Source organism: Coturnix japonica, chromosome 2 (genome assembly GCF_001577835.2).
Source record: "Coturnix japonica isolate 7356 chromosome 2, Coturnix japonica 2.1, whole genome shotgun sequence".
Lineage (NCBI taxonomy): Eukaryota > Metazoa > Chordata > Aves > Galliformes > Phasianidae > Coturnix > Coturnix japonica.
Window position 1 is genome coordinate 73,352,872 of NC_029517.1, and position 18,392 is coordinate 73,371,263.

The 18,392-nt window shown below is 41.7% G+C and overlaps 1 protein-coding gene across 1 annotated transcript; it reads right to left on the reverse strand.

Moving 5' to 3' along the window:
• Window positions 1–3,296: 3,296 nt before the first annotated feature.
• Window positions 3,297–9,548, reverse strand: IGFBP1 (insulin like growth factor binding protein 1). The gene is made up of 4 exons (XM_015854884.2): window positions 9,100–9,548; window positions 7,119–7,285; window positions 5,334–5,462; window positions 3,297–4,218 (listed from the first exon to the last, which is right to left on the reverse strand). Exons 1-4 carry the CDS (start codon window positions 9,545–9,547, stop codon window positions 4,087–4,089), a joined length of 876 nt encoding a protein of 291 aa, XP_015710370.2. The 5' UTR covers window position 9,548; the 3' UTR covers window positions 3,297–4,086.
• Window positions 9,549–18,392: the final 8,844 nt, after the last annotated feature.

An 18,392-nucleotide genomic window follows, 5' to 3' on the forward strand; every position in this document is an offset into this window, starting at 1 on the left:
CAGAAGAGTCAGATCTAAATCAGACAGCCCAGCCTAGAACAATTCATCAGAGATCTCTCACGAGTCCTAGCAAGATGTCACACAAGACCAGATTGCAGATAAGGAGGCACCCATGCCCTGCTGTTTTCATTAGGATGTAAGGGGATCTTCGAAGAAATAGGTCTGTCATGCCCAAATGCTGTATGAAGCAGCTTTTTTTTCCTGGTGCTAAAATTACAGGAAAGAGTTCCCAAACACCCCTCCTAATAAAAAGTAATTTCTTGCAGCTAGGATGGGAATTTGTCACCCTGTAATTATTAGAAGTAGGTGTTCACTATACTGCAAATAGACTGTACTATTAATAATTATTAATCTGATACACTTTTCTCCTACGTGTATTGATCCCAACAAAAAGAACCAATTTTTTGCCTTTCAGTGATGAACTCTATGCAAGGTTGATGGTGTAAGAGCAGTCAGTGCTTTTAGGTGCGTGCTGCAGCTGGAAGCATACAATTTCCCCTCCTTTCCTCACTGTTTTCCCTTAGAAAATCTAGATGACTACTGCTCAATGCTGTGGGCATGCTCCATGAAAGCCCTAAGATTCATCCACAATCTGCTGTTTTTTCATCCTTTTTGATGCAAGTGATTGCCAAACATTTTGACACAATGAACACTGTTTTACAATGAAGTTTTAGCCAGGTCTCACTGTAACTCATTACAGTGAGGTTAGTCTTATAATTATTTATAATGCCAATGCTACCAACTGCCTTTGCAGTACTTTTCTTAGAAAGATCTCAACACACCAGAACTGTAATACACAGAACAGAGATTTACATGCTTGAGCTTTGCAGTCTCTGCACAGCAGTTCTCTCTCCCATTTCAAACCTAAAACTCATCTCAAGAAAGCTGAGCTTTCCTCCAGTTAAGCTTTTCAAAATGTTATTCCCTCCTCTCTGTACCTTTTCTCAGGCAGGGTTGTTGCAGCCTGTTTCCACCTCTGGGACTTCCTAACTCCCACACCAGTTTAATTGAGTCACATCCTGCCAGCTCTGCAGGAAATGCACCAGGATTAGTGGAGGGTCAGATTAACCCCTTTCCAGCCTCCCTCACCTTTTCAGGTGCCCTTACGCAACAGGTATGAAGTTCTGGAGCTTGAAGGATAGGGAAATAAGGATACTGATGAATATCCATCCAGGGAGTTGTCTAGGGTGAGTCAGTCAACCCCATGCCTTAAGACTGCCCCTACCAAGAACCAAACAAGGGTAATGGTCATAGGATACTCCCCTCTGAGGCAAACAGGGTGCCTGATATGCTGATTGAACCTTACTTGCTGCCTCTCTGGTGCCCAGGTCAGCGGCATTACAGAGATTCTCCCTGGTCTGATATGGCCCTCCAGTTATTACTTGCTTTTGGTTTTTCAGGTCAGCATTGAAGTAGCTATAGAGAGAATTTTAAGGGCTATGAAAAAGGACTTTAGGTTGATGAGCTGCAGGAGCGAAAGACAGGTAGTGTTTTCCTCAATCCCTCCAGTATCACTAGCAGGGAAAAATACTGAGAGGAAAAGGGGCAACATTCCAGGGTTGAGGGTGAGATCAATAGCTCAGCTGAAGTACATCTACACCAATGCACGCAGCATGGACAACAGACAGGACAAGCTAGAAGCCATTGTGCAGCAAAAGAACTATGACTTTGTGGGGAACTGGTGGGGAAGAAGACTGGCCTGGCTGAAAAAGGAGCTTACACTGAGAAAAAAAGGAAGTTTACCATCTTTGGAAGAAGGGGCAGGCAACTTGGGAAGAGTAAAAGGATGTTGCTAGGATTTGCAGAGAGAAAATTAGAACAGAGAAAGCCCAGCTAGAATTTAATATGGCCACTGTTGTAAAAAACAACAATAAACATTCTGACAAATACATTAACAACAAAAGAAGAGCTAAGGAGAATATCCATCCTTTACTGGATGCAGCAGGGGAACATTGCTACCAAGAATGAGGAAAACTCTGAAGTATTCAATGCTTTCTTTTCTTCTGCCTTTAATAGTCAGGCCAGTACTAGTCCTCAGTGTGCTCAGCGCCCTGAGCTGGGAGACAGGGATGGAAAGCAGAATAAATGCCCCACAAGTCAGGAGGAAGCAGTTAGTGACCTGCTTCTCCTTCTCCACCTAGATTGTTTCAAGGCCCATGGAGCCAGATGGGATCCACCTGAGGACACTGAGGGAACTGGCAGAAGTGATTGCCAAGCCATTTTTCATTGTTGATCAGAATTCCCTGTCAACTAGGTCTCAGTCAGCTGGAGAGTTGCAAATGTGATACCCATCTACTGTGTGCAGTTTTGGATGTAGAATCCTAGAATCATAGAACAGGCTGGGTTGAAAAGGACCATAATGATCACCTAGTTTCAAACCTCCTGCTGCGGGCAGGGTCACCAGCCACTAGACCAGGCTGCCCAGAGTCACATCCAGCCTGGCCTTGAATGCCTCCAGAGATGGGGCATCCACAACTTTCATGGGCAATCTGTTCCAGTGCATCACCACACTCTGTGAAAAAATTCCTTCTAATATCTAAGCCTCCCCAGTCTTAGTTCAAAACCATTCCCCTTTGTCCTGACACTATCCACCCTCATAATAAGTGATTCCTTCTCCTGTTTATATCCTCCCTTCAGGTACTGAAAAGCCACAGTGAGGTCTCCCTGGAGCCTTCACTTCTCCAAACTAAACAAGCCCAGTTCCCTCAGCCTTTCTTCATAGGAGAGGTGCTCCAGCCCTCTGATCATCTTAGTAGCCCTTCTCCGGAATTATTCCAAGAGCCCTGTGTCTTTCTTGTTCTGCGTCCAGGCCTAGAGCCCCCAGACATCACAGTACAAAATGTACATAAAACTATTAAAGAGTATCCAGAGAAATGCTACAAAGATGGTGAAGGGTCTAGAGGGGAAGACATATGAGGAGTGGCTGAAGTCCCTTGGTTTGTTCAGCCTAGAGAAGAGGAGGCTGAGGGGAGGCCTCATTGTGGCCTACAGCTCCTCGGGGGGTGGGGGGGGGGATGCAGATGCTGTCCTCCTCTCTCTGGTGAATAGCAATAGAACTTGAGCAAATGACATTAAAAATGCAGCAGAGGTGGTTCATGATGGATATCAGGAAAAGGTTCTTCACGGAGTGGATGGTCAGGCACCAAAACAGCATCCCCATGGAAGTGGTCATGGCACCCAGTTTGTGAGAATCTGGACAATTGTAGAGGTGGGAATTGGTCTCCCACATAACTTAGTTACCAGTTCCAGAAAGCTAGCACCTGTGTACTGTACTGCAAAAAGTAAGACACTGGAACTTTGTAGAAGAAATTATTTAATAACTTATCTTAAATAACATGATAATGTCAACATGTGAATAATTGACATTTGTGGCACAGAATATCCTGTTGTTTTGCTATATATCCTGTACATATATGTGGAAAACAGAAACAAATACTGTCCCATCATGAGCTTTAGCGTATAATCAAGGTTTAGACTTTCTGTTTTAAGAAACAGCTTGACATTGAAACAGAGATGCCAAAGCAACATGATAAATAAACAAAACAAGTTTTAAATTAGTTCCAAAGCATGTTCCCTACTGAAAGCTATTTTTTAAAATTCCGTTTTACATCTATAAATATGTAGTACAAAAATGCAAGTTTACAAACCATTTTTTTTTCCCAATAGACTTATGTCATTTGAAGCTTTAAGTAGCATCATTTCTCCAACATAACACACATACATTTAAGGGCAATAATACTATTTACATATAAAGTTATGAAGTGTTTGAGAATATAAATTAGTAAGAACACAGACAAAAACACACTCTTAAAATAAATAACTCAACAGCTTTACATATGAGAGTATCTCTAATATTATACAAACATAACATACAAGACTGCAGGACTTGATCTTGCAGTTGCTTGCATCTAACTGTCAATTTTGCATCTAAGTAATGCCAGTAGAGTAAAAAAAGCTATTTTATAGGGCTGCCTGTGAGCTGAAAATCAGGTGCCTGTAACTACCTTCCTGGAATGGCTCCTGCCTGAAATGGCTCCTGATGAGTTCAAGCTTCGCAGAATCTGGTGTGAATGAATGTGACTCAATTTATTCTTCTGATCTAAGATACTGTTGGCAATCAGAATCTCCTTTCACTTCTGGGGATCCAGGAATTTTTATTCCATTTTTTGGATAGACGCACCAGCACTCTGCGGACTCTCCATCCAGTGAAGTTTCACACTAGGATTATTAGGAAAGTTAATCAAAACCCAGAACAGGCAATTGTCAGCAAAAAATTCACTACAGGGTACTACAAATAGAGGTGTTGAACAGCACTAGAACTGAAAGCTCAAGAACTGCACTGCATGAACAGAACCTCTAACCAACACACTTGGTTATGAAGTCTTGATTTGAGCTTAGCTACTTCAACAGGAACTACAGATTTAAGACAATATGCCTACTCCTTGATAAGTGGCAATATTAAGTAGCAGTATCTTCCAGTACGATAAACTGATGGAAGGCAGAACATATAAGGTAGAGAAGTGAAAGCAATGGCTTGATAGCTTGACTCTTCACAAATGGAGGGAGATGGGATTCTTTCTTTAGCAGAGGAATTAAATAGGTTTCTGTGTATGCCTGGTTAGATCCCAGGCCACAGTGAGTCACACAGTGGTACCACATTCTAAATAAGTCTTGGTAACACAGATTTATGCAAACCTATGAAATTTTTGTGTATGGCCTATGGCTACAACACTGTGATTTAAGCTTTAGTTAGCCATTTATATTTCTCTCAGTGCACTTTGCAGTGGCTTTTGTAGATATTATTATGAATATAAGCATTATCCATAAAGTAATCTAAAGGCAGTACAAATCAGTATTTTTAAATATAATTTCAAAGGGCTAATCTTGATCCAGAGAGTTTTATCACTACATGTGTTCTTTAATGTGAGAGCTGAGATCCTCCTGTCTCCAAAGTGATTATTACATATGCACTTAACACCACATGCAGTATGGTGGATATTATGGATTAGCATTGGCTGTGAATATGCTAGTAAAATGGATGTATAATGCTTGACTTGGCCTGAGAAGAGATGGGGTCACAACATGTCAGAAAGGCATTGCATACACCTGTTCTGGGAATAGAGAAGACTTATGCTTCCATTTTTGTCAATCCTGAGCATGCACTCACTTTTAAGAGGACTAACCATCTGTTCCCACTACTAAATATCCTATTTTCACAACCATTTTCCAGCAGCTGCAAACTCATGAGCCTGGGAGAAGAGGGTTGTGAAAGAATTTTCTACACCAGATCAATTGCAATACTACTGTGAGCAGACAGAAAAAAAAATACATACCTGTTTGCTGTGGTAAAATCCATTCTTGTTACAGTTGGGCAAATAGAATTTGTAAACGTCCCCTCCACTTCTCTGCTGAGCCTTTGCCAATTTATACAGAGCTCTATAGAGCTCCTTCTGACAAGGTCCCTACAGAGAGCCATACAAAGATTGTCAGTACTAAAACCAAGCAAACAAAAAGGGATCAATACAAAGCTAGCAAAGAGCCTGAAGTATTTATTAGTCATATAATCCACAGTGTATAATACTGATTTGCACGTTTCATGTTTCAATGGGAGTGTGGCAAGAAAACTGTAGTGTTGAATTTAGGCTTTTGTTTTTATTCTTTGAGGTATTTTCTGTCCTCAGAAACATGACCATTAAAGTCCTTAAATTGCCACACAAGGAAATTTAACCTGTACTGAGTAAACACATTACTACTCTGAGAGTACAGTATCTCCTATTATGGGGAGCTGCAAGTTAGAAGGCTTGGGTACGTGAGGCTGGCCATGTTTTGTGGGTTGCCATGGTCCTGTGTTCTGTTGATGTAAGGAGAATAGGTGCAAGACATATATAGACAGTGTGAGAACAAACATCTGAATGTTATCTTTTGTGTAAGACATGGCTGTCACCAGATCAGAATGGAGATCACAGCAGTGACTCTGAGACTCAGACCCAAAGTATCTGAAACTGGAGCTGAAGAACTGTTTGCATCATTGACTGTTTTCACTGTTTTCTTACTCCTTTTTTTATATTTTTGAAGTCACTGCATTATGATTACTTCATTAACAGTGCCTAACATACTGAACGGGGAGAAGTGAATGAACAAATATTTTTACTTGGGAGTGAAAATAATTTCATCCTCTTCTTTTTTCAAGACCTCCTATCACACAAACAGTTCTGTTCAAATCGGTGGGCTTTTCTGTTGCTCTGGGTCAGAAAAGTAGGGGTGTAGAAGGCTGAATTGTAACTAATAGCCCTTAATATACAGAAGTCCAAACTAAACGAGTGCATAATTTCAGCTCTGGAAGTGCAGTCAGACTTTTTAGCTTTTTTGTTTGTTTGTTTCCCTCCATTTTGTTTGTGAATATTATGAAAACAGAGTTCTGTTGTGCATAAATTTAATTCAACTCCATACCGCACGGTTAAGCACGCTGTCTGGAACTGCGCTAAATGTGGTTCTCTGCTGCCCTCAAGTGGAACAAGAACCTATTTGCGCACACCCCACGTGCCCGCTGCTCACTGCAGCTTTATAGTATCGAAGGTAAAAGTGTACTTTAATTGCTAAGCTTTCTGTTCTTTCACGTGCATCTACTTGATAGTGAACACAAAGAAATACAGTTTGTTTTGTTTTGGTGTTTCTTCAATATTTGTACTTAAGTACTCCTCTTTATTTCACTGATCAATAGACAAAGCGCAAAAGCCTTTAATTTTTCTAATTAAAACAAGAAAGAAGTCCATGATTGTAGTATGGGTTTCCAGAAATTGAGGAACCGTGTAATCATCTGATGTTAATTCCAGAGCAAGATTCAGCCTCTACAAGGACTCTGTATAGGACATATCTGAATCCCACCTATTTTTACAGTTTCTGCTATTCTGCTTGTTTCTCAAACATCTCAGGAAGGCATTTCTAAAGTAGTCTGTTTGCTAGCTACCCAAAATAACAGCATCTTGTTGTTGGAGCTAGAATTGCTATTAGAGTTTCATTTTGTAGTCAGAATCAGTAACATCTACTGAAATGGTCTCTGAAAGTCTTGCAAAAAAACAAAACAAAACAAACAAACAAAAAAAAAACAATCCACTCACCTGTTCTTTCCACTTCTTGAGTTCTGATATTCTCTTTGCTTTCATGTTTTCATATACAGTGATGAAATTCCATTTGTCCTGGCTTATGGGAAATATCAACTGATAGTTCAGCATTTGATCCTGTGTCATTTCAGAGCTTTGTAAAGCTATATCCTCAGGCTCAGATTCTGGAAAAGAATTTTATTAAGGTGAATATCTACATTGACCTTTAGCACTTATTTCTCCAAAGGAAAAAGGTGAAAAAAAGAAAAGCAGAAGACTAACACTCACACACACATACCCTCATATCCCCTCAACCTCCTAGAAAAGGAGGATCTGTAACAGACCCACTTCAGTTGGAAGAGAAATAACTTACACTAAACCTTTGGTTGTAAAGTCATATTTGGACACAGGGAAATTATTCCAAACTTAAAGAGGGTAGATGTAGGTTGGTTATAAGGAAAAAGCCTTTTACAGTGAGGGTAGTGAGACACTGGAATAGGTTACCCAGAAACGTGGTAGAAGCCCTGTCCCTGGAGACATTCAAGGTGAGGCTGGACCAGGCCCTGAGCATCCTGATTTAGTTGTGAATGTCCTTGTTCAATGTAGGGGAACAGGACTAGGTGACCTTTAAAGGTTCCTTCCATCTCCAAGGATTCTGTGATTCTATGATTTGGAATCACTCCACTCTTAAAGATTAAGCTGCAGCCACTCTGTCATAAATGAAAAATCTTTCTTGACCACAGCGGGTTGTGGTTGCTTTGCTAGATGCAGAAAGTCTTGAGAGAAACCTTGTTATTATTATTATTTTAAATCATCCACATGATGTGTTTCAGTTTTTAGTTAGGAGGTGATTTGGTCCAAGCTTGGATTCATGGTATCCTGTACTTTGTTCTGTGGCTTGCCTCAGATTTTACAATGGGTAGCAATTCAGAGGAGCTGGCAGATGCTCACCTTGGCCTGCAGTGGATTGAATTGTCAGGGAAAGGAAGAAACTGTTGGCATTTGCCTGAGCATGGCCCTTGTGCCAGTACCTAAGTTAGACTGAGACTGTGAAGTCTCCACTCTTTTGCTAAGAGCAAAAGAAGCCTTCAGCAATTGTAAGAACTCATAACATTTGATGTGCATAAATAACTTGTTGAATCAAGGGTGTACATTAATAATACAATGACCAGAAATAACCCTGTTTTTTTTTTTTTTGTTTTTTTTTGTTTTTTTTTTTTGGTCTTTTTTTCCCCCCCTTTTGAAGAAGGTTAAAATGAAGAATGAGGTTGTTATATCTTTTGAACTGATGAAATTTTAACAACTCAGGAAAATCTCAATTTACTACCACTAATGGTAAATATTATTTTGATTCAACCATGATTGTTCTTCTAATGTTATTCAGTTACCTTCATCATCACTACATGAAGATAGCCACAATGAGGGCAAGAATGATAATAAATAGCACAGCAATGAAATAACACTGAAGAAGTTCTTGGTTAGCATTTAGAGTAAGATGCTGGCTATGTCTTTAAGCTCAAAGGCAATTTAGTTAGTAATGCACTACTTATGATACATTTCATTCTTCAAATGAATCCAAGCACAAAATTTGCATAGGTATTTTCATTTTCTCTCAAGACTTTTGAAGATGTCCATCAATAAAGTCCCAAAAACCTACTCTAATTACTGTTTACTACTAAAGGAAAACAATCTACAGTTCCAGAAATCTTACTATGCATAGTCTGCATCTTCCCATTGCTTCAGTGGTTTCCTGCTTGCCTCCTGTGGCATAAAAGCCTTCTCTGAACATCTCCTGGATCATCTCTGCAAGACGATGCCTCACCCCACACTTATCTGAGCACATTCTCCTTGAAAATGCTGTCTGCATTTCCTGTATTTCAAACGAGTGCATAACTTTGTCCATCCTCCCAAGCTCTCGTCTCCTGGTTCCTGCAGCGTTGTCACTGCAGACACAGTTCCCAGCCCACCTGTGTGGAGCGTGGTCGCGACCGGGTCCTACCTGCCAGCTCAGCTGAGCCCGTCCCTCCAGCCTCGCTGGCGGGCAGGCATTTTCCTTGGCCATGGATGAGGGCAGAGAGGGGCCGAGTATCCCCCGACGGGACGCGGCAGCGGAGGCCGTGGCGACAGCGGGTCGTGTAGACCCCGCAGGGCTGTTCCGGCCCAAGAGCGCAGGTCTGGCAACAGCCGCAGCCGGGCTGCCGAGCTGTCTCCGGGCAGCCGGGCTCGACGGGCGGGCAGAGGTCCAGTTTGTCCTGCGTGCACGGCGCACAGTGCAGGGGCTGCAGAGACTCGGCGGCTACCAGCAGCGCCGGCAGCAGCAGGGGAGGCAGCCAGCAGCGGCTCAGCAGGGACCGCAGGCAGTTCATGTCGCTGGTGAGGGATCGCACCTCAGCGGTGTGGGGAGCTGGAGGCAGGGTACATACGTGCATCCAGCTAGCCCGAGCCATTTATACAGTGATTTGCCTGGCTATTAATCTTTAACCTCGGGTTAACTATTATCTGAACAAGAGGGCTAGAGAAACGTCATTTCACTGGAGGTTCAAGCTCCTGACCGCTATTCTCCTCCCCTTTCACTTTCCTCCTTTATTTATTTTCCCTTCCAGACGTGCAGGAATGCCTTTATTCCCTCACCCCCATCTCATCAGGGAAAAAAAAACCAAACACCTGTGGAGCTAGAAGGAAACAGGCAGAGTGTAACAAATGAGTGGGTGTATCCCTTTCCTTTTTGCGTGTCAGAAATGTCTCCCATTTTTGGTATACGTGCACGGAAGATTCTGTGCATTAACCTGTGGGAGAGGCTGTGCTGTTGAAACTGAAGGGGTCTTCCACCTCTGGATTCACTTTTGCTGCTGCTCCTGGCACAGAAGAAGTATCAGTCTGCAAAATAGGCACTTGAGGGAAACCAGTGTTTGTCAGAGATAAATGAAATAGCTCTGCTTTTCTGACTGTCATGTTAACCTCTTCATCTACTCATGTTTCATCTTTAAGCAGTCTTCCTCTTTTTCCCTTTGCACACAGAAGCTGCCACTATACTAAAAGCAAAAGCATTCAAACTTCGCTGTACAGAGCAGATAGTTTTATCCTAGTATCTGCAGTATGTACTGAGCTTGAAACATCAAATTCCATTGTCAGGTTACCAAAAGTAGCATGATTTTTGGTTGTGTGAAGGTTTTTTTTTGGTGTTTTTTCTCTTTTTTTTTCTTTTCAGTTCTTTTATTATTATTTATTATTATTATTATTATTATTATTCACTTTAGTTTCTATATTATTGAAGCCAAAGTTTTCATTTATAATTTAGTATTTACTGCATTTTTAACTCCCTAACATTTTAATTCAGTTCTTGCATTATTCATATTGGTTGCAGATTTTCACAGCTTAGAGACTTTTTCACTTTACTACTACGCCTCTAAAAGTAATGCCTCCTATTTCATCATATTGACTTATGACATGAGAATTGGATGTTGGTGGTATGGCAGTAGAGGCTGAATCTTCCACTGATATTCTGACAGAATAGTGTCTGACATGGAAGTGCATATGAAGCAAAAGTATGTAATTGAATTGTTCTGTGCAGAAGAAAATTGAACCCACTGACATTCATTGACACTTGCAGAAAATTTACTGAGACCAAACAGCGGACATTAGCACAATGAGGCAGTGGGGGGCTCATTTCAGCAGTGGCTACAGTTCTTGCTGCTGAGGAGTGAGGCAAAGAAGTCATTGTGCACTTCAGCTTTCTCCGTATCCCTCATGACCAGGTCCCCAGTGGGCCTACATCTTTGCTGGCTTTAATTACTGGTACACCTGTAGAATTTATTCTTGTTCAACTTTATGTCTCTGGCAAGATTTAATTTTATCTGGATTTTAGCTTTCCTAACCTGATCCCTGGCTGCTCAGACAACTTCTTTGTAGTCCTCCCAGGTAACCCGTTCCTGCTTCCACTCCCTATAGACTTTCTTTTTGAGCTTCATTAAGTCCAGGAGCTCCTTGTTGATCCACAGAGGCCTCCAAGCATTCTTGCCTACTTCCTGTTTCTCTGAATGCACTGCTTCTGGGCTTGGAGGAGATGGTCCTTGAATACTGACCAGCTTTCTTGGGCCCCTCTTCCCTCCAGGGCTTTATCCCATGTCACTCTGCCAAGCAGTTCCCTGAAGAGTTTCAAGTCTGCTCTCCTGAATTTCAGAGTACCAAGCTTGCTGCTCACCATCTTTGATGCTCTAAGGATCTTGACCTCCACCATTTTGTGGTCAATGCAGCCAAGATGGCCCTTGAGTTTCACATTACTCAACAGCCCCTCCTCATTGGTGAGGACAAGGTCCAGCATAGCACCTTTTCTTGTGGGTTCCTGTACCACTTGGAAGAGGAAGTTATCATCAACACATTCCAGGAACCTCTTTGATTTCTGGTGCCCTGCTGTGTTGTCCCTCCAACAGATATCAGGGTGGTTGAAGTCCCCCATGAGGACCATGTTTTGTGAATGTGAAGCTGCTCCTATCTGTTTATAGAGGGCCTCATCCACTCAGTCTTCCTGATCAGGTGGCCTGTAGCAGATTCCCACTACAATGACTCCTTCCCTTGCCTTCCCTTTAATCCTATCCCCTAAGTTCTCTGTCAGCATCTCATCTGTCTCCAAGTGGAGTTCCAAGGACTCCAGCAGGATGTTGATGTAGAGAGCAGCACCCCCTCCTCTCTTCCCCTGCCTGTCTTTCCTAAGCGCTTATACCCATCCATTCCTACATTCCAATCTAGAGAGCCTTCCTACCACCTCTCAGTGATTCCAATGACATCATAGCACCATGGGCACACACATGCCTGCAACTCTTCCTGCTTGTTCCCCATGCTCCATGCATTGGTGTACAGGCATTTGAGTTGGGCTCCCATTGAGGCTGATTTACCAATTGGAGTTCCCTTATCCTGCACCTTAGGTGCTGTCTTACTGGCCTGCTATCCCACTCCAGATCCAGGGCATCCATTACCATGTGATCTCCTCCCCCAGCAACTCTAGTTTAAAGCCCTCCTGATTAAATTGGAAAGCTTGTTGCCAAAGATGGTCTTCCCCTTCTCTGAGAGATGAACCCCATCCTCCCCCAGAAGACCAGATTTCTCAAAACTAGTTCCATGACATAAATAGCCAAAGCCCTGTTCATGACACCACTCCCTTAACCATATGTTGATTTTCTTAATTCTATCAGTCATCCCCCCCCCGCCACATTCCACTAACTGGGAGGATTGATGAGAAGACTAATTGTTCTCTTGAGCCCTTCACTGCTGCTTCTTGTAGCCTGGCTTCTTGTAGTCCCTCCTGACACTCCTCAGGTTGCTAACAGCTATGTCACTGGTGCCTACATGAAACAGCATCAGTGGGTAGTAAGTAGTCCATGGGACATACAAGGTTTGGCAGCCTCTCCATCACATGCTTGATGCAGGCTCCTGGCAAGCAGCAGCTCTCCAGAGAGCAGGTCAGGACAACATGTGGGTGCGTCTGTACCCCTCAGATGATAATCACCCACCATCACCTGTCACTTTTTCTTAGCTGCAGTAGCTGCTATGCAATGGGAGCAGGTCTGGCTGCCTTACTCAGCTCTGATGACATTCTTGTTACAGTTTATTTTTCCTTCTCAGTCTGCAGAACCATGAAACCGTTCTGCAGAGGCCCCTCTCACTTTGGGGCAGGCTTCTTCCTCTTGTTAGTCTTTCTCATGAAATTTTGCCATTTCTCATCACTGGATGTGCCAGTGGAGGAGCATGGGGCTGTTTGTCCCTGGACTGTTGATTCAATGCAGACTGCGTGTGAATCTGGCTTTCTTTAGCTCTGCCTCCCCTCCCCATAGCACATAGTCTTTTGACTGTGTCCTGCAGCTTAGCCACCTGTCACAAGGAGGTCCAGCACCTGGGCACATCTTACTTAGGCGAGTTTGCCTCTCACCTCTTCTCCTGGAGCAAGATCCAGACACTTTCCACAGATCACAATGTGCACAGATACTTCCTCCTTTAGCATCTCTGTTTGAGTGGAGGCATTCCAGGTTAGATGCTGCTGTCGACAGTTTATGGGCTGGTTCGGCCCACTTCTGTGACCAGTGGGGCAGAGGGATCTGCAGAGTTTATGGGCTGGTTCGGCCCACTTCTGTGACTAGTGGGGCAGAGGGATCTGCAGAGTTTATGGGCTGGTTCGGCCCACTTCTGTAACTAGTGGGGCAGAGGGATCTGCAGACCTGTGCCTCTGGAAAGGGAAACAAGGGACCCCAAAGTAATAAAAAACAGAGGCAACGACATGAGGAGAAACAAACTAATTTACTAAATATGGTATCAGCGTGCAAGATAACATGCTATAATACTATATAATTAGAATTTAACCAAATATAATCAGAGTATCTCAAAGCTGTAGGCCTTACAGTAGTGCTGAGGCAATGCATGTGGTTGGGATGAGCAGCAGGGAGGAGAGCTGGAGGAAAAAGGGACATCAGGTGACCTTGCCAGGGTTTATATCTCCTCTCTGAACACAAAGTCTTTTGGGATACGTAGTTCCTCTTCCCTTTCCAGACAGGTGCTCAGAACAGGAGCATTATTAATGCTTTTATTCCCAGTGTACTACATGATGTTATGATGTGGAATACCAATAACCAAAAATCATAAAACCATGACAGGCCTACATGGGATCTGCAGATCTTTCTGCCCTACTACTCAAGGAACTGGGCCAAACCAGCCCATAAACAGTGGACAGTTGCACACTCCCCAGCCAGAGCTACTGCTTTAGCTTGGTGTCAAGTGCTCAACATTCTGCTTTGAAGGCTGGTTGGAATGACCCTAGTTATAGGGTCATGATGCTCTCTTGGTATTTCTCTGACAAAAGAAAATCCCCAGGCCCCCTTGTACCTTGAGATCAGTTGCTCCAGTTCTGTCTGGTCTGGCTCTGAAGCAGGTGTTCTCAACTCATTGAGTTGAGACTTTTCATTGCTGTGAGGCAGCTGGCAGTATCTGTACTGTCCAGGTAACTTCTAGCAGCCTTCTTTAAGAATATTTTCTTCAGATTACCACGTAATGATAAATAAACAAACAGAAAAACCTTACAGACTATAAAACATTTTGAAGGTGTTCGTTTTGCTTCTTTTATGATTGTAGGTCACTCTAGATGGTGGCCTTGCCTTTTAAAACTTTTTTAAATTTTTTTTTTTTAAACTTGCTATCCTCTCTACAATAAAACAGGAAATCAAGGACTCTGCTTAAAGCAAAATTTGTAAAGTGGTTACATGAATCCTAAGCAATGGTTATATTTCCACAAAACAACCTCATAATAATAATCTCTTAATTTTTCTTTAAGTAAGAAAGAAACCGATCCCAAATTGTAAGGTTAATATCCAGAACTATTATGTGGTATATGTACATAAACACACCGAGATATATGTGGCATCTAGCATGTGAAGATGAACAGCAATGACAGAAATTCAAAAAATCTACTCTCTTTGTCATTTGTTCCCTGTCAAATATACTTTATGTCAGCTCTATGGACTTTGCAATTTTTTATCCATGTCATTTATACTGCTTTGGTTACTGATAATTTGATTCAACTGTTTATTAATGGTTTGTTCTCGTAATTTTTACTTTTTGACAAATACATCTATGATATTTGGTATTATTTTTCTATTATGGTTGTATAAGCACGACTTTTAGACTGTGGGAGCAGATAAGGAGGTGCTCAAAATTTGTTTTGTATGGATATTCTGTAACTTATGCAAGGTGACTCCTTGTACTTTTTTCTCACCAATTAATTCTTCTAAAATATAGACAATATTTTAGAAATACCTGAATGATTTAGTGCAGAGAAGAAAAGTGAGGCTCTAGCTTGCAAACCATTTCCCATTTCTGTGTCAAATGACTGTTAATAAGAATAAAAAAAAAAAAAAAAAGAAGAGGAAAAATCATCCCCGTTAGTGCCTAAAGTGTTAAAGCATTTGGTCATCAAATACATCAAATAAAATGTCTTGTTTCCAGTGTTGTGTATGCATAGACCAGTCAGATAATTGTTTTCCAAAGGTCCTGACCTATGTTGGTAAGAAAGGAGCAGCCTCTTAATCCTTGTGCTGTGGGCCGGTTACTCACAGGCAGTGATGGCTCAAAGGAGAGTTTTCCCTTCTAGAGAAATAGTCAAGACACAATGCAAAGCTGAAACCACTCTGAAAAGTATGAATTTCTGTGTGGACTGTTTGTATGTAAAAGCTTTGGTTTCTGCTCCTTTCTACTTGACTACTCCTGTTGGCAATGCTAAACCTTAGTAGGGGTATTCCCATACCATATATATCCATGGAAATGAAGGTTTTTCAGTGCCTACCAGAGTAGGATGTATCTTAGTAGGGACTTCAAAATATTTAACTTATCCTGTTTATTGCCTTCTGGAAGCTAAACCAGAATCAGCTGTTTAAACCTCTTTGCATGTTTCTGTTCACTATGTACATATCAGCCATGAACACAGAAAGAGAAAAGAGCAACACCGAAGTAGTACTGTATCTCTGAGTGGAATAGCCACTGAGGGCATGAATTTTAGTCCTTCATCTTTATTGGATTTACCTTGTAAAGTGGTTGCTATCTTGTACTGATGAAAGAAAAGGTAAACACTCTACATATTATCTCTAAAAGCAATTTAAATTGATCTTTCAGGTACCTATGAAAGCCTTTCATTTAAAGGTCAGTTTAAGACAGTGACAGAGGGCTAGCTCTTCCTTTAATGTCTGAGTTCATCACATGGGCTAAATGTTGTTATCTATATGAAACCCCATTTTCTCCCCAGACTAACCAATGACTTTCTGGAAACAAAACTTTCTATGTGCAGTAGGGACTGAAGTAGACAGTACTAGCATAAACAAGACATCCAGACCCACACTGTGTGCATCACCCCATAGTTAGGGGGAAATTGTTTACCAGCTATTATTTCTGCAGATGAGGGAAGAAGTGACTATAAAACAACAACCAATAATGTTAATTTGTGCTGGTTTTTACATCATCAAATGCAATGCTGGATATACTTCTTCACACTAACGAGGCTGGGTTTTAAAGAAGCCTACTGGTAACTGAAAAATTCAGAGCCATATGAACCCCTGAACAGTTTGAAATTCCTGTTCTTTCCTTTTCATACGTAGAAGTCTTTTCCACTCCATTGTAATCTTTGACTGTTAGAGCTAGAAACTAAGGGTGCTGTTCTTTCATCTTCTTATCCTTTCTATAATTTTAATAAGAATAAGACTTAGTCATAAGATCTAACTAATGGTAAGACATGAGGTCCATTTTCTCGGAGTTTACTGTGATGTGATAAACTGAATTTTGTGGATGAGTGTGCCTGAACTGTTCTTGCTACAAACAGCAGTCTGAAAGTCCCAGCAAGAGGGTGAGAGACATGTTCCAGACACCAAAATGGTAAGCTGTTAAAAGAGGAGCATATTTCCTTGGATCATTTACAATTGGCTTCCACAATTAGGCAGTTCAACCCACACCACATTTGAAAACAAAAAAAAAAAAAAAAAAAAAGAAGAGTTTGCTTAGCTGCTTTTGTCTCTGCTTTTTGTCCTGGGACATTTCTGCTTTCAGAAATATCACTGTTATTCATCATTATAATTAATATTGTTGCTAAGGACGATGAGAATACTTTTCAGGTTTCAGAGCCTCTACTGTTTTGTTAGAGTATGAGGGACAGGACTTCAGGACTTCACTCAGTTTTATTGACAGCTCAAGGGTCACACAAAATACCAAATCTAGGTAAGCTGCCGCCGCTGAAGGCCTGGGTGCATGCGTCAGCCTGGAAAGGTTGTGACTCCTCTGCCTGGGTACCTGTGTCAGCACGAACATTGCAGCTGGTTGTCACTTTGTTCCAACAGACAGACTCCCCTTACTCAGAATAGAAGGAGAGCAGGCTGCCTGCCACACTGTCCGAGTCCTCCATGCACTGCTATGCAACTGGCTCTGTCATGCTCTGTTTGCCCATTTTATCTGCCATGCTCCCTTGCACCTATCTAAAGAACCAGTCTACTTTGTATGAACACTATCACAAAGAACCAGCTTAATTTAGTTGTATATTGTATGGTGTTCTCTTGACAGGAAAGTATACCTTGAAACCCTTTACCTAGGCATCTCTAAACTTTTTAGGTCAAGTTCCTCTCCCAGTAAATTTGTTTGCAGTGTTGCCTGTACTTCCCCCCCCCCTATATCTAAATCTACATTGTGTTTTCATACCAGAAAATTTGAGTATTCTGGTTCTAGGAAGAGACTCTTTGTTTTTCTATCTTAAGGGTGCAAGATATTACTTATTGCTAGTTTTCCCACTTTAGGAGAAGTTGTAAGTTTTAGAAGGTTTACAGTATCTGCCACTGGAAGATGGTCACTGCAGGAGACAAATCTGCGATGAGATGAGGGGATGGAAGCACAAGGCAGTCAGAAGAGGACATGAAGAGCTAGGAAGGGACAAAAGGATGAAATGGAGGGCAACAAAGACGATTCAAAAGGCAGCAATGTTAAGAAGCAGGAAGGAAAGATTCTTCCTTCTTCATCCCTTCCTGCACCCTTCCATCCCTCCCTCCCTTCTTTTCTTTCTTTCATCCTAAGAGAAACAAAGTATTTTTTTAATTTTATTTTTTTAATAAATATGATTTTAAGGAAAACTAATAACATTCCTCAGATGTGAGACAATGAGTCACTGAACTATGACAAAAATTTAACTTTCTTTTCTAATAAATGGTTAGACAAAGTAGCAGAACTTTGAAAGGTGACAAAAGCTATGACTGCAAACTAAGCCAAGGGATGGTGATTAATGCCTTGTGACCTCAGGCTCTTCAATGTCAAAGCTCTCTTTCAGAGGAGAAGGGGATTTGAAATGTTTTGTTACACTTCCTAGAGTTTTACCTTGTGGCTTGCTGAAACTAAATGCAGATAGATATACTTACTCCCTGACTGGTATCTTCTACAAATCTCCTTTGTACTCATTTCAGGGTGGACAGGTAGGACTGATGTAGCTTAAGTGCTGTGAGACCACATGCACCAGTAATGACAGAACGATGGCAACCAGGAGCTGATATGACATTCTGCAGGATTAGCAAACCTGTTAGGACTGGGTGCAGTAGAATAACAACAACAACAATAACAATAAAATTGATACATTAGGCACCAACATGGCTGTATGACAACTAAGCAGCAGATCTGCAGTTTTCTAGGGGGAAGACCATTTTAGGTGGGTCCCAATATCTGGGCCTAGATCTGATTTTTGATTACATTTGAAAATGATAGCCAGTAGCTTCAACTGGTCCAGCTCTTGTA